The sequence below is a fragment of the Chelmon rostratus genome, chromosome 10 (assembly GCF_017976325.1).
Source record: "Chelmon rostratus isolate fCheRos1 chromosome 10, fCheRos1.pri, whole genome shotgun sequence".
NCBI lineage: Eukaryota > Metazoa > Chordata > Actinopteri > Chaetodontiformes > Chaetodontidae > Chelmon > Chelmon rostratus.
The window spans coordinates 27294924-27321604 of NC_055667.1; the positions used below are offsets into that span (position 1 = coordinate 27294924).

At 41.5% G+C, this 26681-nt stretch overlaps 3 protein-coding genes and 1 long non-coding RNA gene across 5 annotated transcripts in view; 3 read left to right on the top strand and 1 right to left on the bottom strand.

Annotated features, from left to right (window-relative positions):
• spryd3 (SPRY domain containing 3) overlaps positions 1–1152 on the bottom strand; it is a 56244-nt gene extending 55092 nt beyond the window's left edge. The window contains exon 1 of the mRNA XM_041946630.1: positions 1049–1152. The gene's annotated coding sequence lies outside the window, so the exon portion shown is untranslated. The remainder of the gene's footprint in view (positions 1–1048) is intronic.
• Positions 1153–3506: 2354 nt separating this feature from the next.
• On the top strand, positions 3507–7804 carry LOC121612900 (insulin-like growth factor-binding protein 5). The gene is made up of 4 exons (XM_041946066.1): positions 3507–4049; positions 4960–4994; positions 5772–5891; positions 6278–7804. Exons 1-4 carry the CDS (start codon positions 3713–3715, stop codon positions 6389–6391), a joined length of 606 nt encoding a protein of 201 aa, XP_041802000.1. The 5' UTR covers positions 3507–3712; the 3' UTR covers positions 6392–7804.
• Positions 7805–17414: 9610 nt separating this feature from the next.
• Positions 17415–18039, top strand: LOC121613273. Its single transcript, XR_006007175.1, has 3 exons — positions 17415–17542; positions 17697–17813; positions 17986–18039. It is a non-coding gene; the product is annotated as an uncharacterized LOC121613273 (long non-coding RNA).
• Positions 18040–19700: 1661 nt separating this feature from the next.
• On the top strand, positions 19701–25893 carry LOC121612955. Of its 2 annotated transcripts, XM_041946153.1 has the most exons (6): positions 19701–20263; positions 20934–21108; positions 21217–21347; positions 21702–22660; positions 23528–23635; positions 23846–25893. In XM_041946153.1, the coding sequence occupies exons 1-4, from the start codon at positions 20204–20206 to the stop codon at positions 22023–22025; spliced, it is 690 nt and encodes a 229-aa protein (XP_041802087.1). In that variant the 5' UTR covers positions 19701–20203; the 3' UTR covers positions 22026–22660; positions 23528–23635; positions 23846–25893. The 2 variants fall into 2 exon arrangements, with proteins under 2 accessions (XP_041802087.1, XP_041802086.1); XM_041946152.1 differs by having other exon boundaries at positions 23528–25893.
• Positions 25894–26681: the final 788 nt, after the last annotated feature.

The window sequence follows — 26681 nt, forward strand, 5'->3', positions numbered from 1 at the left end:
ATTAGTATTACTACACATATAAACGTAATTCAATGATATCATTTTTTACAGTGATTTTTATTGTGCCATCCTTTAATATGACGAAATACATTGAACATATAATACATGCAAACAATTAGCTTATAATGTATGTACACCACCATTACTATTTGTCATTCAAACAGGGTTTGATACAATGCACTTATCAGCTCTGCATGTTTATACAGTATAACCCCCATCTGACGTTCTTCTGTGCTGTATTTCCTTGCAATGACGAGGAAATGCATCACAGATTTAGCGTTTAGTTTCTCTCCTTCCTCTGCCAAAGAAACATGTATTTGCAAGAGGAAACAGGTGACCAACCCCAGAACACACCCGACCTAACACACACACACACACACACACACACACATACACTGAGAAAACGAGAGAGAGAGAGAGTGATCGAGCTGCAGTAATCAGCACGTATTCTATGCATCGACTGGACTGACCGTATTCGGTTGGTTTTGGTTTGGGATGTCGTTCAGTGACGTTGGATGAGATCGCGTGGACATAGCGAACACGTCAAACTTACGCACCGTGTCCATTTTCTTCTATTAAACCCTCATTCAGATATTTTTCCAGTGGTTGCAAGGAATAAATTGTCATTGACAAAAGTCATTTTAACAGAAAATGTGAAAAAGCCGCAAGGAGGCAAAGTGGGCGTGCCAATGTTTACATCTAACGCTGTCATGGTTTGTAAGATAGCAACTCAGCGTGCTAACGACAAAGCTACTTTAAGTTTAGCTAGCGTGAATTTTCAGACAGTTAACTGCTGCCACGATAACTGAAAATTAGGTATAGCTCAGTGTTAGCTAAATAACGTTTCATAAAGACAAATATCCATTCGTCAGTTGGTGACGAAGGGTTAATTTAGTCGCAAAGCTGGGTTAGCATCATTAGCTAGCGGCTAATTTGATAGCTTCTTTGCTTGATCCTGGGGCTCGGTGCTTAGCAAGAGGATTCCTGACAGTGGAGGGAACAACAATGATTTATTATAGGTGTCATTATCGATTAGTCAATCGCTTACCTGTTATCAAGGCGGCTAATAAGACAGAAACCCACTTTTGTCCATCAGCTATCCATAGCACCACATAAAACTTTGGAAACTAGAGTTCGGCGCTTTCCAGTGACATCACACCCTCGTTACTGAAATAGCCAATCGCTTCGAGTTTTGAGAAATGGTGAGAAGCATTCAGCCAATCCAAACACTCAAATTGTGTGCGGGTTTGTGTGTGTCTTATTTTGACTGACCAGCATGTAAAAGGATGCAAATATTAGCTTGGTCTCTCAATGATAAGTCCTTTAGAAGAAAACCCAAAACCCAACTTATGGACCATCTTGTTTCTGGCAGGTCTGGTGAGTATCATAGTGCAACAGTTTCCCCTTTCTGTTGGCAGTGTGTTTCATGATCCTAAACTGAAATATTACTGTCAAAAACTTTAAGGGGGTAGGTGTTCAGATTAACACAAAGTCAGGGGGATGCTACTCAACAGGGCAGAGCAGTGTCCCACCACAGGGTTTATGTAGATTGCGGTTGCTGTTTTGAAAGCAGAAGTGGCAGCAGAGAGACTTACTAAGCCAGCTGGGGTCGACCTGAGCTGAAAGAGAGAGAGAGGATGAAGAAACAGTGTGGCTGCAGGAGGAAAAATGAATAACCCAGGGCAGTGTGGAAAAGAGAGCCCCCGTTGGTCTGGCGTGTGTCTTGGAACATTCTCCTGATATGTGGAAAGACTAGTGCTGCAGCTCTGGAGCTGATGGGAACACAAGACGGCAGGTGATTTCTGCCCTCCATGCCAGGATTAATCAGAACAACAGGCTGCTGATGGCAAAGCAGATTTTGGCCTCATGTAGCTCTGAATTCCAGCAAGTATAGGTCAGTGGGTATGTTGGTGTGCTCTGTCAGGTCTGTGCTACCACTGGAGCAAATGACCCTGTGTCAGGCAAAAATGCACGCAGCCCTTTTTATGTCTAGTGTTCTGCTAATTTTAAAGGTAACGCAACACCAAGTCAGCAGTGTTAACATTAATACCCAAATTCAGTTTATGCTCTGTGAAAAATTGTGGTATCATAAGCTTGTTGCATCCGTCCTCAGAGCACCCATGGCAGCAAGGCAATGTCAGATAACACAGGAGACAGTGGGACTCTAGATAAGAGAGGAATTCCTCAACTTTCAACCTACAGCCGACTTCTACCAATGATCATGTGCAGATCCTTGACTTTGCTTTTATATCTTTTATATTATTACTATTTGGACTGCAGTTGCAAAGTTAGTTTGTTAATTTGTCTTGCACGGGTGAAAGAATTACGCCTTGTAGAACGTAATTTATATACACCAAATAATCTGTACTTATTCACCAGAATACATTACACTGTGCAGATGTGTCAGTTTTATCATGCCAGGAGTGGCAGGATCTAGTGTTGTGTGTTGAGTAGAAGGGTAAAGGGCTCAGCAGTGATCTTTTGAAGATGGAAAATCCTAACTGGCTGAGTGGAGCGATGGATTGCATTATTAGCAGTTTGGCTCCGGCTGGTCAATGTGCATTCTTGCAAAAATGAGTCCTCCCCCCTCCTCCTAATTATCCAGATGATTACTCTTCCATTTCAAACAGCTGGCTCTCGCACTTCAACATGTGATGCGGTCCGTGTAGTCAGTTAATATCTGCTGAAATGTAATCTAGAACTCTTATTAAGGCTGGATTAGCCCTCTTGTAGAGGCGACGCAATACAGATCTGACTCAGCAGTGGTTTGATTATGCTGAGGCACAGTTTCAGTTGGTGTATGCTACATAAAAGCAATCTCACATCAGCATGTTACACTTCTGTTTGTTCATAAACTAACATGTCTGAAGTACATTCAGGAGATTCATTTCTTCACTGTTTGATTTATTGTTGCACACAACTCATTAACTCGACGTTCTCTAAACTTTGATCAGTGCTGTGTGTTTCTGTAATTTGACAAAAAGACATCTCATGTGTACATGTTTGGACAGGAAGTGCTCTCTGTCATAACCTCATACAGAATGCGAGGAGGAGAAAACACGCAGCTGTGCATTTATCGCAGCAAATGGCATTGCAGCGGCGAGGCTGGTGGAGGCACATATACATTTGGATTTGTTACCATGGCAAATATTATTCCGGAAAGGTCTGTGACATTGGAAAGAAAGTGCAAACAGCTCAACATGACAACTACTCCTGCATCTGTAATGTAAGAAGAAGGGCTAGATGTATGTATATAACAGGAAAGGGTGGAGAGATTTTGATAATTTCTGAAAGGAACATAATCCACCCCCCCACTTGCTCTCTCCCTCCCTGCCACCTCCCCCTCTCTCTCTCTCTCTCTCTCTCTCCCTCTCTCTCTCTCTCTGAGTCCCAGCCCCTGAAGGTGTCATAACTGTGCTCGCTCTCTCTTTCTCTCTCTCTCTCTCACTCACTCACTCTCTATCACCGCCTTTCAGATCTTTAAAAGCTGGTGCTTTGCTGTGTCTCTCTCGATCTCCATTTGTCTCCTCTGGCACTGCAGGGGACTCAACCGGCAAAGCACCAAGGAAAGCTACTGTATAGAAACGGGAAGAAGACTGAGGAAAGGGGAGAGAAAGGGAGAGAGAGGGAGAAATATACATCCAGAAATAGCATCAGCCACATTTAACTGACAGAGAGTGACAGAGTGGAGAACCTGAGACCTGGACAGAAAATGCCTATCCTTTCTAACTTAACAACCGTTGTTTTGTTGCTGATTGCTCACTGCGGATCATGGACCGGGGCAAACCGCTTGGGCCCCTTTAAGGTCTGTCCCTCCTGCAAGGATCCACTGGGGGCAGGTCGGCCCCCTAGGGACCATAATGTTGCCGGCAGCACGTCAGTGTTGGCCCAGGGAGAGCCCTGTGGTGTGTACACCCTGAGCTGTGCCAAGGGGCTCCGCTGTGTTCCCCCACCAAGGGAACACAGCCCCCTCCAGGCTCTGTTGCAGGGAAGGGGCATTTGCGCCAAGCACAGCAGGACTAGTCCCACTGAGAGGCCCCACCCCACAGGTAAGATACTGTATATACACACACACACACACGTGCATGAAATCACGTATGCACACGTACATGCATGCGCCTACAGATGCAAACAGACACATGCATGGACACTGCAGGTAGGCTAGACGTGTGCACCACACATAACTGTATTTACAGTGTGTCTCCTGTATTGCTGTGACTTGCATGTGATGCTGTGTCACTCACCAACAAAAAGAAAGGCCAATTAGTGTGTGACATTTAAGCCTGGATGCATTTTGTGCACTACAGATGAATTTGCAAACCTCTAGCACTAATACTGCTCAGCAGTGCCTCTGGAGTCACTGTGATAAAAAATGTCATTTGTCACTACAGTCCTATTGTACAGACTGTGGTTTGTTAATCAGAAATTATGTCAAATCACTAAAAACAAGGACCTTTTAATTAATCTTGGGGTGTTGCAACAGTGTATAAGTGAAGATGCTCATTCCTGCGTTTATGCCATTTGTACACTATAATATATTTAATTTTAATCCGTTTGAGTGACAGGGTGCATGACAATGATCTGTCCTACAAGTCAGGTTCTCTGTAGAGGATTTAGAATGAATGTGAAACTGTCACAGTGTCACCTACATCCTGATCAAGCTGCTTTTTATTGCAGTGATCTCCATCTACTGTTCAAACTGAGATACTGCGATACTAACAGTCTGAAAAGGAAATATACTGATGGAAATTAGGTCTCGTTGAATGACCACCCCGGATAGATCTCATCTGAGTGACTGCTTAGTAATGTCATGTGCAAAAAGGTGCAAAGATAGATACCAAAGTCTAAATATTACATGTGCAGCATATATTGTAAAATGTGACATGGGATGTGGTTTGATGTTAATGGCTATGATGGTTTAATGTCACATTCTCATGCCGGTGTGTCATTTCCTCTCAGGTCCCCATCCCTCACACAGTGGTGACATTGAAAGAGTAAGTTCATGCTCTCATTTTACAGCCTCAATTGTGTGAAGCTAATGGATCATCACCTAAATGATCAAAATACTCAGAAGCGTAAAGCATTTTATGTACTATAACCAGACTGTGTAAATACTCATCGTATGTGACGGAGAGGGTCGTATATGGTGCTGCACTATATTATGGAGAGTTATTACCATAGATCCTCTGCTGTTTGGGGTGTTGCAGTGGCATGTACACACACTCTGCCCTGAAGCCATGCATTATGGTGCATGATGTGTGTGCTGCTATGCGGCAGAACTAATTGAGCATGATGTGAATCAGGAAAGTTTCAAGTCGGCCGCTGCCGCCGCAGATTTTTCACTTTTGCGAGCCGGTTGATCTGCTCATTTGAGCTAATATGAATGTTAACAACAGCAACAACAGTGGTCACATAATTGATCAAGATGTTTGATTCCACAAAGTGACACAAAAAAAAAAAACGCACAGTCACTTCAAACCATTCAGTGACCTGAAAAGCCAAAGCATTGTGTAACAATATGGTTATATAATGTTATACAATATGTGACATCTGATATATATAAATATACATATTCTCTGCTTCTGGCTCTAATGCTGCATCACTGTAGCTAATCCTTTGTGATTCACATCCACATGTGTTGTGATCAAAGAGGATTTCTGCCAACACAGTCACCTGAGGGGAGATAGCAGCTTGCCACTGCCACTCTTTATAGGTTCTCTGTATTTGCCTCTGGTGATGTTTGAAGTCACACTCTGCGTTGCTGTTTTCAGGCACCCTGCCGCAAGCTGCTCAATAGTGTCCTGAGGGGTCTCGAGCTGACAATCTTCCAGTCCGACCGTGACATCTATATACCCAACTGTGACACCCGTGGCTTCTACAGGAAAAAGCAGGTAGAGTGTTACAGTCACCTGAAGCATCGTGGAACATATTACTGGAACTTTACCGGCTGTTAGCTCTTGTGATGTGATGTGAAAATGTGTCTTTGCCGCACCGACTTCGTGTCACTGTATGTATTTGTGAGAGTGCGAGAGCGGCGCTCTACTGCAGCTTTCTGCTCGGTGCACCCAGAGATTTGTCTGTGACCACAAGGGCTGAGAATAATTGACACTTCTCTCCCGGAGCCTCCCAGCTGTGAGCTCAGAGAATCAGTACTGCGCTATGATGACATATCATTTTCTCTCTCTTCCTCTCTCGCCACCTTTCCCACTCTCCCACTCAATCTCTGCCCTCCTCTTCCCTTTCAAAATCTCCCTCTCTGTCTTTTAATCTCACACAGTGCCGCTCCTCCAAGGGCATGCAGCGCGGCCACTGCTGGTGCGTGGATGAGCTCGGCACGCCCGTGCCCTCACGTGCCAGCGAGGACGGTACTTTACCATGCGATGGGGAGTGAGGGATGAGTCTGTCCTATTGCTTTGAGCCTGGAGGAAGAGGAGAAGGAGGAGGAGGAGGAGGAGGAGGTGGTGGTGGAGGAGCAGGAACACAGGGAGAGGGGGTGGCTTTAGCATGTGCTAGACACTGCCTGGACAGGAGGTAGCAGGGATAAACCACTTCCTACGGAAAACACACACCAGTTAACGTTCACGTCCTCTCTAGAAGCAAGACACACACACTCTCACAGTCCAGCAGCAGCAACAATAACATCTGCCTGAATGTTCAACAGTTGCAGCAACGTCCTCTGCGTCGTCTGGTGACACGCTGCATGCTCACATTAACGCTCCGTGAACTGCCTCAGCGATCCAAGCGGTATTACTCCAAATGATCTCTATATTCCCTGGCTCTTGTCCTGGCTTTCTGGTAGATTTTGAGTTTCCTTTTTACTTTAGGATAGCTGACACTGCCTGTGTTTGTTCTGATCTCAGTGGGCTGAAATACTGTTACGCAGGTGATGTGACACAAATGTTTGAAAAATGTGTCTCCCTCACCGTCCTCTCTCCCTCTCTCCAAAGATACACTGATATCAACATACCTAATTGACAGAATATTTCTTTTCTATTAATTTATTTTTGAGTCTGTATTTCCATCAAGTACTGCTTGAATCTTACAGTATCTTATATATGTCAAGTCAGAAAAAAATAGTCATACGAATATGATCCTGGATGCTTCTGTTCATTTTATTTGTCAAAATGGCGTTCTGACTGCTTATTAGTTGATTGTTTGTACATATGTTGGAATTTTGTGGTCGACTGTGTGTTCTGAAGTGGCAGACAAAAAGCTTACGGCTGTTACCCTTTTCAAAAAGTTGTAAGGCATATTTTTATACACGTCAATATAATATTTTATATATGAATTGTTGGTTTATTTAATGAACTACAGTACAATGCCATGTATTTTTATATTGTCAGCAGTTTCTTATTTAAAGACAGAGATTATTTTATTTCATGTTAGGGGAAGTGTTGTGCTTTAAAGGCACCTTTATGGCAAAACTCATCACATTCATCAGAGCTCTATTCAACTGCTGCACATTTTATGGTTATATCTCATGTTTTTAATTTCCTTTTTTATTTATGCTTTGTTTATTTGAGAACCGAGAATGTCCATGTTACTATTATGTTTTATTTTGGCACATCATACAACAAATTCTGATTTCAATAGAGGAAAAAAATGATCAAATTTGTTATTGTTATAGTATGTCTTTCCCAAGTCCTTGCAAAAGTCATGAAATTGTGTGCTATTAAAGTGTGATTAGAATTTATCTATTTCTGAACAATCTTGTTGTGCCAATGTGTGTGCCGTGATGATAGGTCCATGCACAAAGGACCTGTAAGATTTGAAAATATGAAAATAAAACATAATGATAATAAAAATGGAGAAGAATTAAACATATATTAATATAACAATGGCTGTTCGGTGTGTTCCTTTTGTGACATGCAGAAGAAGAAGATGAGAAAAGGGACGATGATGATGATGATAAGGGACTGAAATGAAGAAAAACACACAAACACAATCAACGTAAGTCACATAACCCCAAATGTGCCATAAATCCACGGGTTCAAAGTAATTAAATATATTCACTTCGTCTGCTTTACTGCGTCTCAGAAGGAATTATTATACTTTTTACTCCACAACATTTATTTAACAGCAACAGTTACAGCTACCATGTGGTCGTCTTATAAAACATGATACATAGTTCATAAAGTAGTTAGAATTAACTCCATCTCAGCTAACTTCTACATTAAAATCTTGCTAACATGTTAATGCAGCAGTAATAATGACAATCATCACAATCAAGTGAGTCTATGAACTAGAAAAAGAGCAACTTTATGTGCATTTTGTTAACGATATTTGTAATTAAATTCCTGCACTGCTACTTTTACATAAGTAAAGGATCTAAATGCATATTTCACCAACGCACAAATTAGAATTATTAAACATAGGATTGAATAGAAAGTGGGTAGAAAATCATGACAAATACAATCAAAAGATTTCATCCTAAATTGAACCTTAAAACGAGGCAGAAGCTAACCATGAAAACAGGAGTCTACAGCCATGTTAGAGGCTCTGTGAGGTTGTACCAGAGATACTTTTAAGTTAATGCGAACATTGACATGGCAACATGTTCGTAGTGATAATGCTAACATGACAGTGTTTGACAGGTATAATGTTAATCACGTTAACACAAAGAACAATTGAGGTTGATGGGAATGTTGTTAGTTTTGCAACAAATTCCTGGATGAAATTTAGCTTTGACCTGATGACGCTGCTAAAAGAAGAGGATGAAGGATCACCAAAGTGAGGGCGGCATGAACGTCTGCACTAAAATTCAGACTAAAAACCCCAAATGTATCAAAACATCACGAAAAGTCATCAGGATTCACTGTTTGTGTGAAATTTGGTGCCAAAAACAAAGGTGTCAGCCTCATGGTGGCGCTAGAGCAACAGTCAGGGGATTTAGCACGGCTTTCAAAGTGATCCATCTCATTGTTCCTGACATGCTTTAGTCTTGACTAAAACGGCGGACTGACCTCAGACCAACATCGCCGACGACAGAATAAGAGCAACGTAAAGCGATAAGTCAATAAGACAAACACGTCGAGATTATTCATTTTAGATATAACAAATGTGAAATCTGCCCCAAGTGGATCCCTGCAGGAGGGAGGAGGAGGCCTGAGCAGCTCGTCTGGACTTTGATCCACAGTCAGCAACAAAACAATGTTTGTTAAGGTGGAAAAGATCTGAATTTTCTCGTCTCAAACACGGAAGCCCAGTTCCACCTTCAGCTTCCTCACAAGCTGCTGACGATGAAGCTTGAATGAAAGAGAGCCATCTAGAGCAAATCATAAATATTTATAAGATGAAATCTGCTCAGTCGTGATGCCAGGATGGTGACAATAGTGATGAAGATCATGACTGATCAGGTATGGGAGGGTTTTGGAGGATTGATGATTTTGGTTCATTTCATACAGGAGTGTGTTTAAGCTGTTAAAAAAAGACTTCTGCACAGTCACTCCTGCAGCCGGGGCTGCTGTGATGAAGGTTTCTCTGAATCATCAGCAGCACATGAACAGGTTACTCTGGATTACTGATTCAAAAAGCCTCCGTTTGAGGTTTTCGTTTGTGAGAATCCCCTCTGCAGTCACAGTAACCGTCACCAGCAGCGGAGCAGAAATCACACATTACAGCACATTAGAGTCACACTGCTTTTCTGCCATTACTACGCACATAAAGGATCATTTTCTCCTGCTTCGCAACACTGGGACCCAATACATGCCTGTTTCCAAGGTAACCGCATAGAATATCCCATTTGTCCATGCGTGATATGAAATGAAGGCCTTGCAGAAAATGAAGGAAGAAGCATGATCCTTTGTAGAATCACACCACCACACGTCCTACTTCTCTATCTAGGCTGGTTGCATTTGCTATTCTTGGAGATTCTTCTGTGCATTGAGCATGAGATGAAGGCAGCGATGTCGACAATATACGTTGTGTTACTAAATTAAAGATGGTACAAAAACAGCACATTTCTGTTTCAAAATGAAGCATTTTTTAAGAGTCTTGGCAGCAGATAGACTGGAGCTGCTCATTTCTCCGTGGCAAAGTTTACAAAATTCTCACACGTTAAAGCTGATAATTGGCAGAAACTGTCAATTATTTCCAAATATTTAAATCATACATATTTCACTTTGTTTTAAAGCACCAGTCCAGACCAGAGATCCTGGATAGAGATAACACTAAATTTTCCCATTGCTTTATTTTTTAGGTCTTGACACATTCATAAACATCAATATGATGTAAATGTTTCAGGTTTGACCTAAAGGCAAATGTAATCTGTAGTCCACAGGCAGGTTGCTGTTAAACATTAAAAGAAAGAAACAATGGAGAGGGCTTCTATGTAAAAAGGGGTTTCACACAGACAAAATGTATGCGCACATGAGAAGCAGTGCTGCGTTCACAGCACACAGGAAAAACAAGCCTTTTAGCGTGTTTTTGCTGGCCTCCGGTGGTTTAGTGTCTCACTTTGCTGCAGTGACGTAAAAGTGTACTCCAGGACCCTGTGACATCACTGTTGGACATGGTCACAGGTGCAACAAAACAAACTTCTGACCAAAAAAGACCTAAAACTTTTAACCAGAGATGCTCTTTTTGTTTTTAGCCTGGTGTTAAAGTAATCTTCAACTTCTTATCTCATCATCTCTAAATGCTACATAACATGAATTAATCATTTGTCAAACTATGCAGCCCATTTCTATGGCAGCATAGTCATACATTGAGTGAAATTATTTATGGTATGATTGTGAACTGTAAAGTAGAGGAAAGTAAGTAGAGTTGCTAACAACATGCTACTAGATTTCTGAATATCACTAAAGCAGCAATGAGCAATATTATGCAAATTAACGCAAAATCCTGGCAATGTGGAAGGTCTGCTATTGGAGCATTAAAGGGGCGCTCCACTGATGTCACACACAAAGAACATCAGCTGAGTCCCACTTGGCCTGTGAAAACTGTAAATATACATATAGTATAATGTCCTCCGTGGCTCTAAGGAGAGAATAACCCTGATGGTGGCACAGTGGTGTCATTACATTTATCTCAGCTTGTGCCTGGAGAAGCTTTTTGAAAGTGTAGCACCACACCGCTGCAGCACTCCTAATGACAAAATTTAATTCTGCTTCACATGAAACTGTGGGCAGCTCTGTTTCTGTAGGATGTCTTCATAGGTACCTCAAAGCGTCATGTTGTGACTCTGCTCTGGGATCTTGCTGCCCTCTAGAGGTCAAAAATCTGTTTGGGCATAAATTCTGAAAGCTGTTGTTTCATACATCTGCAGATATCTGGGTTGTTTGAACAAAAGTAGGGCACTAAAACACACAGGTGGAATGATCTTGCATGGATAAATTAAGACAACTTGGAAGCTCACTAACTTTAACTGTCTTTATCTGCTATTATTACTGAACTCCACCCATCACCAATACAACACCCTTCATAGTGGGTTTCTAAGTGGTACTGACAGGTAATAAATAATTTAATACTGCTGTTGACAAGAACAGCTTTTGGGCTGCCAAGTTGTGAAAACTCCCTCTGACTGCAGCTAAAATTAGGAACAACGAGCAATAAAACAATGTGCAACTTAACTCCGGTCATTAGCTCAGAAGTATTTTTTTCCCTGAGCTTTAATGTAACTTCAGTCCCAGGTCCCATATATTTATGATCTAATGCTTTTCTTCTTCTTTATGGCCGCAGGATTCAGTGATTAAAAAAGTATTTTATTGTTATTTTTAATATCTGTATCCTGCTTTGTCCTAAATGCATTTATTTTTCATAAACGACAAATACATCACGGTTTTTAAGGTACCACGATGTTTACAATGCCACCTGAGGAGAAGACTTCAGTAAATAAATGAAGAAACTGATGCCAAAGGCAGACCTTTCATGACTGCAGGGCTTCTGCATTAGTGAAATGTGTATGCAAAACATTGAAGAGCAAGTTTTCCAAATGTAACTGTCCTTTACTTCAGAGGGGGATACATCTTAGGTATATTATGGTAAGGGTCAGATAGTGTATAAATCCCTCAATGCAATAGATGTTGGGGTTTGCTTTAATTTGTCACCTGTTTTTGATTCTAGTACCTTTAACCACATCGGTTTGACAAGACTTTTATTTATTAACACATAGAAAGCAGCTCAGATCAGGAAACGGCCATGCTCTGGAAGAGACTCTCCATCACAGGCAAGCCCAGGGGGAGGTGTGGTGGTCGACGCAGAGCCTCAGCTACAGGTTATAACATATAGATTACATTTTTTTCAGTGGCATCACAGTAAATGTCAAGCAAGTCTTTCATGTGAATTTAGTGTGTCTGATTGTATTTTATTGTTAATTAATATTTACATAGAAAAAACACAATTGCAGTCCTAATCCTGCCTTAATCCATTCTTATTCTTTTATGTGTCACAGCCTCCAACTGAGTGCTCCCTGTCATCCAGTGTGAAACGTCTGCCTATTTTACCCTCAGCAAGTCCTTTGATGACATTTGGTAAATCACAGTTGTCGAGGACATGACTGTAAAAAAATCTCTCTGGTCCTCTGGGGTCTTTTAATGAAGCAACAGGAGAAGATGTTGAGTCCCAAAAAATCAGTTTTATTCTAACATCAATAGAATGTGCAAGGTTACAGAGCTCCAGGTCTCGACTTAACCTTTCCCTGATCCACAACAGAGTTGGGTCAGTTCGCGAAGTCTGACACACGACCCCTCCCTGACCCAGTATTTTATAGACAGAACATGAGGAAATGCTGAAACAGTCGTCGGCTCCTCCTCGTTGCCGTCGGGCGCTCTCTCTCTCTCCTCTTCTTGGTCATCTTGAGAATCCAGCGTCACCGCAGCAACCTGTTTGCAAGGACAAATCTAGAGAGACACCCTTATCCCTGACGCCAACCTGTTCTATCTAAAGTCGAGGGCCCCGAGGTCTCCCATGCCAGGCCTCTATCTCAAAACCTCCTGTTCTAGGTCACACTGGCCTCAGATATATTCTGCACACAAAGAATCACTCCTCGTCTACATCACTTCTATGAATAATAAAGGAAAAACTTCACCGGGAGAAGTTGATTTTCTGTTGATTATTCAGTCACACAATCCATCAGCAGAAAATATGAATAAGATCAACATATCAGGACCCAACTATCATTAACGTGAGCATATGCATGTAATCTAACTATTAGCAGAATATATGTGTGTAATCAAACGTATCAAAGTAAAGGAATATGACCCAAATATCCATCACAGTGATGAAAGAATTTTAAATCTTCAAATCTCCCTGTATAACTGAATTTAAGACCGAAACAAACCTTAACACTTACACTTGAATATGAACACTAATGATTGGAGCCAGCTTCATAGTGAAAATATGTGTATACTGTGTGTGTGTTGATTAATTATTTTAATGGTTGTTATTTAAATAACTGAAGTTTATATTTTCTTTACAGAGAAAAATATGGAGAGGCTTTCTGCTATTTTAGCATCATGCCGTTCTGGTGAGCCTTAAAAAAGTTCAGCAACATCCTGGTCTTTTCGTCAGCAGAAAGCCTCAGAGACCACACAACCTCCAATGCCTCATAGAGAAAGAGCTGTTGGTCATCCTCTGTGCTGCCTCTGCAGTGAGCCTGCTGTCATTCGGTTGGTAGAAAACTATAAAATTTCAGAAGGGGAACTGTCAGGGGCTAAACCCTGAGACACATATCCCAATTTAATAAAACTTTGTATCTCACCTAATTCAGAATATCTTAAGTTGAATTTATAGTACTTATCACTAGGGGTGTCAACGTTTACAATTTTTTCTCTTCATGTACACGGGCCTGCTAAACGTGTACCCATTTACACGTCGGTTATTAATGATTTCCTTCTATCGCAGCTGTGCTGTAACCACTAGAGGGTGCTGTCTCCATTCAAATACCTCCTAATCCCATTAAATCAAAGCCATTCCAGTCGTTATCAGACAAAAACGTTATTCACCGTTGTGAGTGCAGGTGACTCACTAGGGCCATGAACCTCGAAGTTCTTTCAGACGCGACACACATTAGAAATAAAAGTCTTGAAGGCGAATCTTCAGTTTGATGTCTTTCTTTACTAAAGCTTAAAATCAAAATACATACAAAACAAAAGATGGGTCCATAACTTCTAAATAATTATTTCTAGTGCGTTGTGTAGCCGATCAAAAGACTGTGATGCTCCAATGGCTCGTGGCTTCTGTTCTGGCTCGCATCCTGACGGTTTTATATTAAACCAATGGCCAATCAAAAAGCATCACAACACTAGTATCTAGGTAGAACTCAGTATTTCTAAATAAACTCCTATTATTACTACATGCATACAATTCTGTTATACAGTTCTTATATTTCTACATCAACTTATATTCTGTTAAAGTATAAATTAAGTATTCATTCTAAATATAAAATTTAAATCTAATAACATACATTTTCCATCAAAACATAAAAATGGCTCTAACAACCGTTATTCAAATGTTTATTAAAAGTGAAACCGTCCTGACATCCTGAGGGATTTTACAAAACGTAGTTACTGGTGTGAGCAATAAGCTCTGCACCGAGTCATACAAGGCATGTGCTGTTTGCGCACATCCCAGATCTGACAGAATACACAGATCATTCAGTAAAAACACACACAGTGCTCCACTTCTTGTTCGCCCCCATCGCATCCTCGAGTCAGCTTGAAGTGAAGTGATATCAAATCACTGTGGTGTTTTTTTATATATATATCGACGTGCATTAACACATGCATCTGATATGTATGCAGATAACTTCACTCGTGGGAAAGTTTACAGTAAGTGTATAGTTAATGTTATTACCTGAAGTTTTCAGGCAATATTATCACCCCTAAATTCTATATAATAAAGATGAGAAATGAACGAGGAGGAGGAGGTGAAAAAAATCACATGTGCACGGTTATTGATTTTTCCGTGTAGATGTTGACACCCCTACTTATCACTATTCTCATTAAATCATTTTATTTATGGTCATTTTGTCTTTCCCTCCTAGGTGCAGAGATCGTCTTCCAGAGGAGTGGTTCTGTGGCGACTGTGATGTTCTGCATCACAAAAAGCAACCACTCCACAACAGGGAATCAATCCTCGATGGGTTTTTTAAAGCAATTCCTCCAACTACCCACATCGTTACACAGGAGGATGGATATCGCACTCATGAGCAAGGTCTTCATCATGTCTTAATCTAAGTCTTATATTTTCCATATGTGTTTCTAGCTTGTTACAAATAATGGAATGGAATGGTTTCTTGTTTTTGTCCGCATGCATTTTGCCAGCTGTGACGGCAACATGCTGTTCTTGTGAGGACACAAATGTCATCACATCACCTGGAAATCAATGGTAAGAACAATTTGCCACACTACACAGATCATGTGTATTAAGTATGCGGTTGGTATAATGTTGTTTATTTGCATTATGTTCCAAGGGCGTTATGACTTGCATCAGCCTCTGTATACGTGTGGAACATGCGAGAGGCAGTGGACTCCTGATTTAAAGGATCTCATTAGGAGTGGATACTGGCCAGCCTCTCTTAATGTGTGTACTTTGGACACGCTGGACCTTCTGAGCTCCTTTAAGGAACTGAAGGTCATCTCTCCTGGTTTTGCCAGACAGGCCTTCGCAAAGTTGCTGGAGCATCGCACAAAGTGTGGAGGAAGAGTAAGTTTATTTGTTCCTAACCATATTAAAAAAAACTTTATTTACATAAGCAGACAACATTACAAAAATGTATAATTCTCTGTATCTTCCAGTCTGGACATATCAATGGAGATGCACTGCAGCGCAGTTTCTTGGAGTTTTCATACTCTTTGTTTGAGGAAAATCAGCTGTGCTGTGGTGCTGATTTCACCTGCCCAGCCTGCACACCTGAAATGTTGGCTGTTTCTGCAGAAGGAAACGAAGCTATATCGCTTTGGCCAAAGTGAAAGGTGATTTTTTTCTACGGTGTTTTTAGTGATTCGTTGATATTCCCATGTGTTTAATGGATCTGTCTATTTTTCTTTCTTATTGAGCTGTGATGACCCTGCCTTTTTTGAGCGCCTCTTTGTGGCAAAAGACAGTGAAGTGTCCACATTTACCAAGACCATCCAAAAAGCAGTGAAAAATGCAAGTATTATTGATAATGTGACAAAATATCTGTATTACTGAAATATTAGTGAAATTGAATTGAGAGAAACACTGGCCTATATAGCAGACCCAATTGCATTCATTTTATTAATGTTTGTTGTGTATGTCATAGACACATGGAAAAGGGAAATGTGGAGACTCCCAGTGGACAGCGGCAAGGGAGAGTTCAAAGAGGGCTTCCAAATTGGATGAAGAGGGGATGGAGGTTGCTGTCTGTCGCCATGGCTAGGTGATTAATCTGTTTTCCATGTCTTTGCACCCCTTATTAGATTGCATTTCAGAAACTCATTATTTGTTTTCAACAGCATGCATGGACATGCTTACATTGCATGCTTTGGGCTGGAACCACAAAAAATGGGCCTCTCTACACCAGGCACCGTCCACCAGATATGTAAAGGTAAGTCTGTATTTAAGGATTTGTTGAGTAATTTATCGACACATTTGTTGTTCACTTGGCTTGTCAATCCCAAAGAGCTTTAACCTGATTATTGTACAACACTGTTAATCAGACATGTTGTGAATTCCCTGCTGTGAGGAGTCCACGTCACAGCAAGCTGCTCAATGCAGAGACTACAGACTGTTCTGCGCACGCGCAGTGTGTGTTCAATAACTTTCTGTGTTGTTAATTAGTTGAGTAACTCCTCGCCGATCGGCAGTGCTCTCTTTCATCCCTTTTGTACAGTACGACAGTGTGCGTCGGTGAGGATGTAAGTTTATGCCGAGCAGATGTTGTTTATACTTTGTAACGAGAGTTGTTTATATTACCAGGTTAATAAGCTCCACGTATAGCTAAACATGTAGCATGCTTACGTAGCCTCATGAAACATGAACGGCCCGACATGTAACGTAGCTAATTGGCGTGCATTTGTTTATTTCTGTCGTCGTTTATTGGCCGTGTAGCTGTTGCTCATTGGGGCAGCTATTGAACTGTGTGCTAGCGTGACAGACCGACCGGCTCGGCAACTGCCGGGGCTGTCTCAGCTTAGTTTGGTCACGTGACCTGCCTGCTGCGTCAGGCTTTTGTGTTAGTCATGATCCTACACTGCCACGTACTGGTGATTTTCAGTATGACACGCTACATATGTCAATTGTAATTCAGATTATTCTGACATTTCTGCCACTGTAGGTTAATTATTATTAACACTGTTATTATTGTTGTCTTTGCAGACATCACAAACCACACTCACACTCACACCCACAAATCCACAAAAGCCATCAAAGGGAGAGAAGTTGTTGCGTCTTCTCTGACCGGAGGATTAGGCCATTTTATGCACAGCCAGCGTATCATCACCAAAGCTGTTCCCTTACAAGACATGTCAAAGGCTCCAAGACGAGACTGCAAGGTTAGCTGAGCTAAAAACAGAGCTCCATTGCTCAGATGAAATGGCATTACAGTGGATCTCTGAGGTGAATGAATGGGCAGCTGGAGGTAAGCAACAGCAGATAGAAAGCAACAGTGTGCAGAGAATGCACATAGCATGGTTTACAACCAAGTGACGTTTATATGTAGACCAGAACAAACACTTACATTTAGTGTTTTGTGTTCTGCTATACTGAATTCACTTTAACTTTTATTTCTATAGAGACACCAAACGCACTTCATACCACTGAAGGCACCACACAGACCGAACTTCAGCAGTCCATTGTGGGACTCTACCTTAGTGTCAAGCAACGGAAGCAAACCCTCTACCGCCAGAATGGTATAACAATAAAATAAGTTCATAAAATCTTCTGCTGTATTTAGTAGTGTTAATATTCCACCAACAAAAGCATGTATACATGCAATTCATGAATTACTATATCTGTCCATTATTTTTGCCATCATTGATTATGATAATCTAGATTGTGTTCTTGTTTTTAATGTCTCTTTAGACAGCAGCAAGCTTCGCCACCGCCTTCGAAGGCAGGCCTATGGTCATCTCCACCCGGGCTCTCGTCCTGCAGTGAGCCCGATTGAAGTTCTGTTGGGGGCCTGGTTCAGGGTCAGGGTAAGGGGTCAGCAGTCTGGGTTGGCATGGGTAACCCCTGTCACCCAGCAGAAGGCCGTCAAACTCTCCTGTAAAGTATAGTTAGAGTATATTAAAGGAGGGAGACAAGTGAATTTTGCAAATTGTGCAAATCTTTAGGCTGCTTACCGCGTTGCAGTCTGTTGCTCAGGTTAGACTCGCGATAAATCCTTGAGTCATGAACAGACCCAGGCCACAGTAGTCAATCCACATGTACCTGCACATTTATGCTGTGAATGGACTTCCTATTCACGTAGTCTGCTTCATTATGTGAAGGAGCTGTGATGGATGAGTTTCACACTACACGTGCCGAAACTTTGAAAAACATCAGATTTTTCTTGGTCCTTTACTAAAATGAACTGATATTATTAATTATACACAGGAACATTTTGATTTAGCCCTATCGCCACACACCGAGAGGGTGCAGCGTCATTGTTTTTTATCTCGACCTGAGAGAGGACCGAGATCTCAGACCATTCACAACTTATCTTGGTAAATGTTTATGCAACCAATAATAAAAAAGAAAATGTTAATTTAATTTTTGGCTATAGAAGAAGCAATTAATGGATGGATGTCAGTATTTCCATTAGCTAAGATCATCTGGGGAGGGGATTTTAATACAGTTATGAACGATGAAATTGATAGATTCCCTTCAAAGAACAAAGGAGTAACGAATGAGCTAGTTAATACATGTAAAAGATTAAACCTAATTGACATATGGAGACATAAGCATCCAAGTGAGAAAATGTATACATGGAGTAATAAAAATAAATCCTTACAGTCCCGTATTGACTCTTGGCTGGTTTCAGCCAGCACAACTGATAACGTAGAGAGAACAGATATTGAACCCACTATTTTCACAGACCACAAAGCAATTTCAATTAAGATAAATCTGTCAAACAGACCAAAAAGTAACACAGACTACTGGAAACTAAATAAAACACTAATTCAAAATCATGACTTTCAAAACCAAATAATAAAGCTTATTGAGAAATATTGGAGACAAGCAGTGACTACCAACCTGTATGGAGAGTCCTGGGAGTTATTAAAATATGAAATCAGAAGATTGGCTATCACATTGGGCAAAAAATGTCTAAAACAACAAGAGAAAAAGAACTTAAATTATGAACTTAACTGTGAAAGAAAACCTATGTGAGGAGGAGGTCAGAGAACTTGCTTCACTGCAATCTGCGTTGGATTTAATATAGAATGTGTTTAGATTACTTAAATTTACCCTCTTTCGATCACAACTGAATATGATTTGTTACCCCATATATGTTTATACTGCCTTTACATGACTCCTTGTGTTTACACTGATATTTGAATAAGTTGCTTTTTGCATTTTGTGTTTAATTTTTATTATTATCAATTTTTATTTTTTTATGTTCACTCTCAGTTGACACTCTGTATAACCACCTTGTGTTAAATTAAGGGGGAAAAAAAGACATTCCAGCGAGGTGAGGGGAGGGACAGAAAGTGGAAGGAACTTCCACTTCTCGCGGTGAAGTATCGCGAGACGACCTCCGCGACCTGAATCACGTGGTTTGCAGATGTAAACAAACCTCGGAGGTGTAGAGTCATTCAACTGAGAGAAGTCGCCAGAAAGTTGCCAAGTTACAGATAAACAAAGGAAGTCAAGCTTACGGTCTGTGAGGATGTCCTGGATGAGATGTCCTTTGCTCGTGAGGGAGCGGATGTTCAGGTGACCGAAGTTGACGCCAGAGATGTTGTTGCTGAGAGGGGCGTTAGCCGACCTAGCCAGGCTGGCTAACACCCCGTGATTCACAGACCGGCCGGTGTTTCTGGGTGGGCGGCGAGTGGAGGACCAAAAGGAGATGGTCCCATCGGAGCTCCCGACGCGGAACCCCCGCCGAGACCCCAGGTGGATATATCTCCGGCGAGGCAGGAAGGAGATGTCTGGGTGGAGGTCCAGAGCTGATGGAGGAGATCCGGGCCCGTTAAAGCGAAGCCGGAGGAGCTCCGCGGCCGAATACTGAAGAAGTCCCTCCACGGGTGGGTGAAGGAGCGACAGGATAGTCCAGACCAGCACGGACAATACAAGGATCCTGCCGGCCGACCTCGTAATGCGCAGTGGTGCAGTGGCGATGACACACACACACGAAGCCAAGCAGCGAGCCGAGCAGGTAGGCAAACGAAGGCCAGTAGTCACCACAGAACGATGGCAGCACAATCGGAGGTCATCAGGCGAACAAGAGAGAGATAATCTCCCAAATTAGATAAGAAATACGGTCATCAAGTGCGTGGATAACCGTTAGAACATGTTAAAAGTTGCCGGTGAGCAGCGGCAGCAAGACGCGCCAGCGTTCACTCGACCGGAAGACGTTAAGCCCCAGAAAGCCACCAGAGATTCCTGTCAGAGGTTTATTCTTGTCAGGCAAGGTTCATTAAAGCCGCTGAAACTTTACAGTAGCAGCAGTAGCAGCCGGCAGTGGTGAATCAAAACTGTGTACATTTACGCAAGTAAAATATGCGGTCGAAAAGTGTAAAACGGAAAAAAATAACGTGAAAATACGCATTTGAACTATGTAACGTGTCCAATAAGTGATGGATTCCATATATATATATATATATATATATATATATATATTATTATTTTAATTTGTAGTTGTAGCCAGTGGTTGAAAGTAATTAGTGATTGAAAGTAATATTAAGATTTCTGGTATGTGGCTCTTAAACTGTCTTGCATTAAAATGGCGCTGAAATGAAAAATGACAGATCACGTTCCTGCTCATCCCTGGTGCACCTAGTAACAATGTATGCCGTGTTGTTTTCTGTATTCCATCTTGTCTGCAGATAAAGCAGGATTTCAGTCTGAAGTTTGGTGATGACATCTCTGCAGAGTTCCTGGAGAAGTGGCCGACTCACTACAGGCAGAAAGTCCTTGAACAAAGCCGTGGCCTCACCCAGACAAGCCACCTTGAAGATCTCCTTCATAACGCTGATTCCACAACAGAAGAACTGGAACATGGTACACTGGAATTAAAGAAATAAGAGTAATGGACGAGGGAAATGGTTTTGGAACAAAAATATCAACATTTTAGTAAAAATGTCCTTGTGAATTTTCTTGTATTTTCAGGATGGGACCGTGAGATGACCTCCGTCTTGCTCCTTATCCACCTCATGCCACCATCACCTGATGGCCGCAACAAGAGACCAGGAAAGCTCTCCGCCAGACAAGCCATTGACCACCTTGTGAAATTTATCAAGGTAATGTTACAGTTTAATGAAAGTTTAAGAAGGCTCACTGCTCTGTCTGTAATATTTAACCTTAAACCCTACTCTGATGAAATCATGCCATGACCGCGCTCATATGTAATCAGCGAGTGCCCTGTGATATTTATCTGATTTGGCTCCCCACAGATCTATCACCATGGGCCTCAGATATGCTGATATGAATAAGTTTATTTCTTTTACATTTAGCAGAATAAAAAATATAAGGCGGAAAATGTTACGGTTCATCTTGCATTTTGTGGCAATAAGTGATTCTGGAGGTGATGATGGGGTCCTAAACTGCAACTGATTAATTTTAATAGCAAGACTAATCAAGTTTTCTTGTCACAGACTGGGACCAGTGTTCAGGGGCATCTGGACAGCATCACAGAGAGGCGTCAACCCTATCTACTGGCTGTGGGGACCCAGAAGAGCGCCATACACAAGCATTTACTTGTGATTGACAAACATGCAATCCCGCGTCAGTCACCAGATTGTCTTGCCTCTTTTGACGAGCTTTTTAAAGCTCATTTCTTCTTCGCTACCTCGTACAACAGGGATCTGGCCAATGTCTACCACTTTTTGCAAACTGCTGTTTACTGGATTGATGCTGCTACCACCAAGGTGAATCCCAGGGTCGAAGAGATGAGGGCTCGGATGCTGCACTGGTTTTGACACCTTGAGATGCTTTGGTTTGGAGGGTTCGGAGGCTGTACTGCAAAGATGTATTTTGAGGGCTCTGATGCGTCACTGATTTGATACAGAGATGTTTTGTTTTATTTGCAAAGGCCCTCAGGCAAATGCCAGTTCACTAATTAAGCACTTGAAGTTGATCCACGGACTTTGTTCAGGAAAGACACTTGGCCTGAAATGTGGTCAGCCTGGTTGTTCTCATTTCTTTGGTACTTTTTCTGGGTTTCCAAAGCATCTTAAAGCACATGAAGCCTGTGATGATCCTGGACTTACCATTAGGCTAAACTAGGCAGTTGCCTCGGGCCCCAGGATCCAGGAAGACAGCGACAAAACGTACGAAAACGGTGCGAAGAGAAGATGAAAAGAAGTTACCCCAGCAGCGCTTAAAAAAGGAAAAAGCAGAAAGCTGCTCTCAAAATTCCCCAAAGTGAGGACACTCTTCACTGCAGCAGCGGCTAACAGCAGCTAACAGTGGCTAACAGCAGCTAACAGCAGCTAACAGCGGCTAACAGTGGCTAACAGCAGCTAACAGCAGGAACCCACAACCGGCAAGTGAAACGGCGACGTCGACACCTGTTGGGGAGGGTCCGTTGTCGACGTGTGGAGATGAACAACTGGTGAGTATCAAAACTGTGGAAGGAGTGACCCCCCCCACCCCCGCTATATTGAGTATTTCTTTATCCCATTGAAGACGGGAAGCTTATGTGTCATTTTGTAGTAAGCTTTGAATTTCGTTTCTACAGAGGATGAGAAATCAATTATTTCGTAGGCTTTTTTTTTCCTGTTGAATTTCAAGGAAAACTTCAAAATCAACGAGAGGTTTTACAGGTAATATTGGCAGGTGGTTTTAGTCCTTAATGTGATAGAAAAATGCTAGAAACTATGTAACTTAAGGAAGTTATTAACAACTACTCACTGCATTAAAATTATCCCTGTCAGTGTTGTAGCTTTATATTTATTAATATTGCTTTAATGTGTTATCATTTACTGCTGTAGATGTTTAAGGTTGAGCTCATTTTAAATGAATTAATTTACTGTTGGGCAGTTTAAGCAATTGTCGTATCTTCACCAGTCTTTCCTGTGACATGCAGCCTGTTTTCAGCCTTGTCATGATGCATTTTCCAGCTGGCCCAACATGATTTTTTGAAGAGTTTTGGCTTAAGAAGTCACCCCTCAGAAGAAGACTTTAATATTATCACAAATATTAGCATTAAATCATCATTTTGGGGGAACATAGTTTCCAATGAGCAGGAAGGGTGTGAAATATATACGCAGCAATGTAAATAATGTTCAGTCGTGGAGTAGAAAGTGCAGTATTTGCCTCTTAGATACAGACAAAATTGAAGTTGCATGAAATCCTCAAATTTCTACGTTAGCAATTGAGTAAATATTACTATTTTTATTAATATTATTACAGTTATGATTAATACATGTCACCACTGGGTAAGAGCCTTATACTGTGTTTTGTGTGTGTTTGTTTTCAGAATGAGACAGGGATGGGCTGTGTTCTGAAATGATCCAGCCAGGCTTTGAGGATGGTCTTGTTCCGCCAGATTGTGAGAGTCCGTCCTCATCCACTCTGCTAGCAAGCGGTCAGCACAGTGTACTTCTTGAAGATGACCCAGCACTCTGGCCAAAACAGAGTCATGAAATTAGAACTTTTATCGTGAAATCAATTCTATGTTTGTGATCTATCTTAAGTATTCTATCAGAGAACCTACTGGTAGAAAAATAGTGCCTGCGTATTCTGTTAAAATGTTTATTTTAATTGACCTGTTTTGTGTGTTGTCTTCTCATTTCAGAGGGCTCCATGCCTGCCTTTGCCTTGGGCCCCAAATTTGTTAAATCCGCCCCTGTCCTTAACTCTCATCAGGCTCTAAATACTACAATACCCATAATCCTCAGCTGAAGAGGTCAGTTGAATCGGAGCACATTCAGAATGCTCTTTTTTCACAGCAGACGTGTTGACTTGTCATTAATAATTACATTAACGAGTCTGTGACATATTTAAATATCTGCTGGGAACAAACACGTCATGTTTGTCTAAAAATGATCTGAGAGTGATTATTAATGTTATCAGGATTACAGACACTGAGCTTTGATTTGAAGCTCTGTGGTTGGAGTTGACTTCTTCTTCTTCTACCTTTACTTTTCATCAAAGACCTGCAGATTTTCTTCTGTTTCTGTCGTCCGTACTGATGATTCACACAGGAGACTTTTATGAACACGAACCAACCTTTGCTTTCACACCCATGGACGCCCAAAATAAGTCCTCCTACTTTGCACCTCTATTTTTACTTATTATCCTTCAGAGCTGTGACATAACGTCCTTCCTACGGGCAGAAGGTAGGACAGTATCGTAGGACAGAAGGTGATTTGACTGCACCTCAGGAGTAATAACGATTAAAGTTGTTCCACTACTTCCAGGTCAGACAGGACTGTTCAGGTCAGGTGAAAACATGTGAAGGTGGATCACATGTTGTAGTTGTATCAAAGCTCTGAGTGTTTCACGCATACCGCTGAACTGTGATAGCGTTAAATCCTGAAGAGAAGTTATTTTCCTCCCTCAGCTGCCGCTTTCTGTCTTGTTTAACGTGCAGCTGTTGTAATTCCACATGCTGACCAGCAGAGGTCACCCTGCTTCAGCCCATGTTGAAGTGATGACGCAGTTTACAGTCAGATTCCTCAGGTCAGATGCAGAAGAACAAACAGGGACTGCTGGGTTCAGTGTTTCATTCCAGCATGAAAACAGATTGTAAAACACGTTCTGTTGTTTTCTGGGTGAATTCTCTGCGTCGCTGCCCGTGATGAAATCAGTTCAGGACAGAAACATACCTGCACTCGGTCAGTCCAGGTGCTGTTAACGTTACTGCTGCTGCTTTTACAGCACAAATGAGTCCCATCATCCTCCACAAAACATCACCATGGTTACAAGGCCAAGAGCTGAGAGATCAGCTGCCGGAGAAACACCAGTTGCTATAGAAACGGTCACGGAGCAGGACAGAAGAGCCAACATGGCTGTCAACGGAGAACGCTGTCAGTCAGCGTTCATGGTGACTTAGTTCAGGATAAAGGAAGCAGGTCTGACTGAACAGGTGGTGGTTCAGGATTTACACCGTCAGAATTAAATCTGTTTTAAAAAGTGTACAGAACTGAAGGCGCTGACCCTTTAACTTCTGTTTCTCTCTCACCAGTCTGTTCAATTTTCTGATTATTTCTGCTTCCTCTATAAACAGCCACATCCTTTGAAGTCAGCATTTCAAGAGAGACTTCCAAAAAACTTCACCAGATTATTTGTTCGTCTAATGATGGATTTCTACCTGTTTTTCAAAGTTTCAGGTCTGATTTCATTAAACATCTGTTCAGCAGCTCAGCATTTAAATATGTGCGTTCACATCCTCAGAAATCTGTTATTTTAATGATGCAGACGTTCATCATTTTAAGTTTCCTGAAAAAAAATGTAACCTTTTCTGTAATTTTAGGGGGAAAAAAGAGACAATATTTAATTGATAAATTCCAGTTAAGTGTTTGTGTAATCTAGAAAGTATTTTAGTCAGTGCACAGAAAGTGTAAAAAAAATCTAATTTGTTCGTATAAATGAACAGATAAAGAGAAAAAGTAATGAATGTTTCCTTTATTTTAAATTGAGCTTTTCTTTGTATTTTTCCCTGTAGTTAGCATTAAATCAGAGGCTTTTGTCTTTGGGAAAAATTATAGGAAATAGTTTTTCGAATCATTAAAATAATTAGGAAACTGCATGTATGAAATAATGTTATTTGAACATCACGGTTGTAACTTTGGCAGGAACTGTCAGTTTTGAACATGAATAAAGGACCAGTGATGTGTTTGAAAATGTGATTTAACTAAACGATGTCATGTGGTAATCAGTAAATATATTAAGTCTTAAATGAGAATTCAGCCCTCGTCTCTTAAAGGTCCCCAGTGCTCGGCTTCGTCAAGTCTAAGATGACCCTGATGATGTCATGGTGATGTCATCAGAGTTATTCCGGCTTGAGTTTGAAAACGTTTTACAACAGAAAGCCCGAGCTGAATGTGTAGCTGTTTACCAGGCCGGAGGTGTAGTGAAAGGCTATCCAGTTGCATCATGGGAAATGTGGGAGTCAGTGTTTCTGGAGCTGTCAGATGTCAGGATGTGTCGTCCTCTGCTGGAGTACACCTTTAAATCCCATTTCACAGAAAGCTGAACTCAAGACGAGGATGTTTCAAATGTTCACAGTTTACTGACAGTGTTCACATCAAAGATCTCTGCTGCTCGGAGCCTTCAGGACTCACCACATGTACATTTGTGAGGTCACAGGGTGCATGAAATCACAACAGAAATACAAAAACCCAAAACCAGTCGCACAACCCTTCCTGTCATGATGAGCTCATCGCACACACACACACACTCCCTGACATACAGACACAAACCTGAGCACAAGACGTTAACAGCGCAGTTCTTCAGAAGGACTCGGTCCCTCAGAGCTGACCAACAACAGACTGCAGGCCAGTATGACAACGAGACCTCTGATTATTGCACACAGCCCTGAAAGAAGCGAGACGAGTCCAGACTGCAGACTCAGGACCAGATTCACTGAACCGGAACCACATCATCTGCTGTTCAGAATTATTCAACTT

Bases quoted from the DNA above. Each gene is read 5' to 3' on its own strand.
- LOC121612900 (XM_041946066.1), top strand. From the start codon at position 3,713: ATGCCTATCCTTTCTAACTTAACAACCGTTGTTTTGTTGCTGATTGCT. The intron at 4,995-5,771 runs GTAAGTTCATGC...TGCTGTTTTCAG, and splicing joins ACAGTGGTGACATTGAAAGA to GCACCCTGCCGCAAGCTGCT. The intron at 5,892-6,277 runs GTAGAGTGTTAC...AATCTCACACAG, and splicing joins GCTTCTACAGGAAAAAGCAG to TGCCGCTCCTCCAAGGGCAT.
- LOC121612955 (XM_041946152.1), top strand. From the start codon at position 20,204: ATGCGCAGTGGTGCAGTGGCGATGACACACACACACGAAGCCAAGCAG. The intron at 20,264-20,933 runs GTAGGCAAACGA...TCTTGTCTGCAG, and splicing joins CCAAGCAGCGAGCCGAGCAG to ATAAAGCAGGATTTCAGTCT. The intron at 21,109-21,216 runs GTACACTGGAAT...TTGTATTTTCAG, and splicing joins AACAGAAGAACTGGAACATG to GATGGGACCGTGAGATGACC.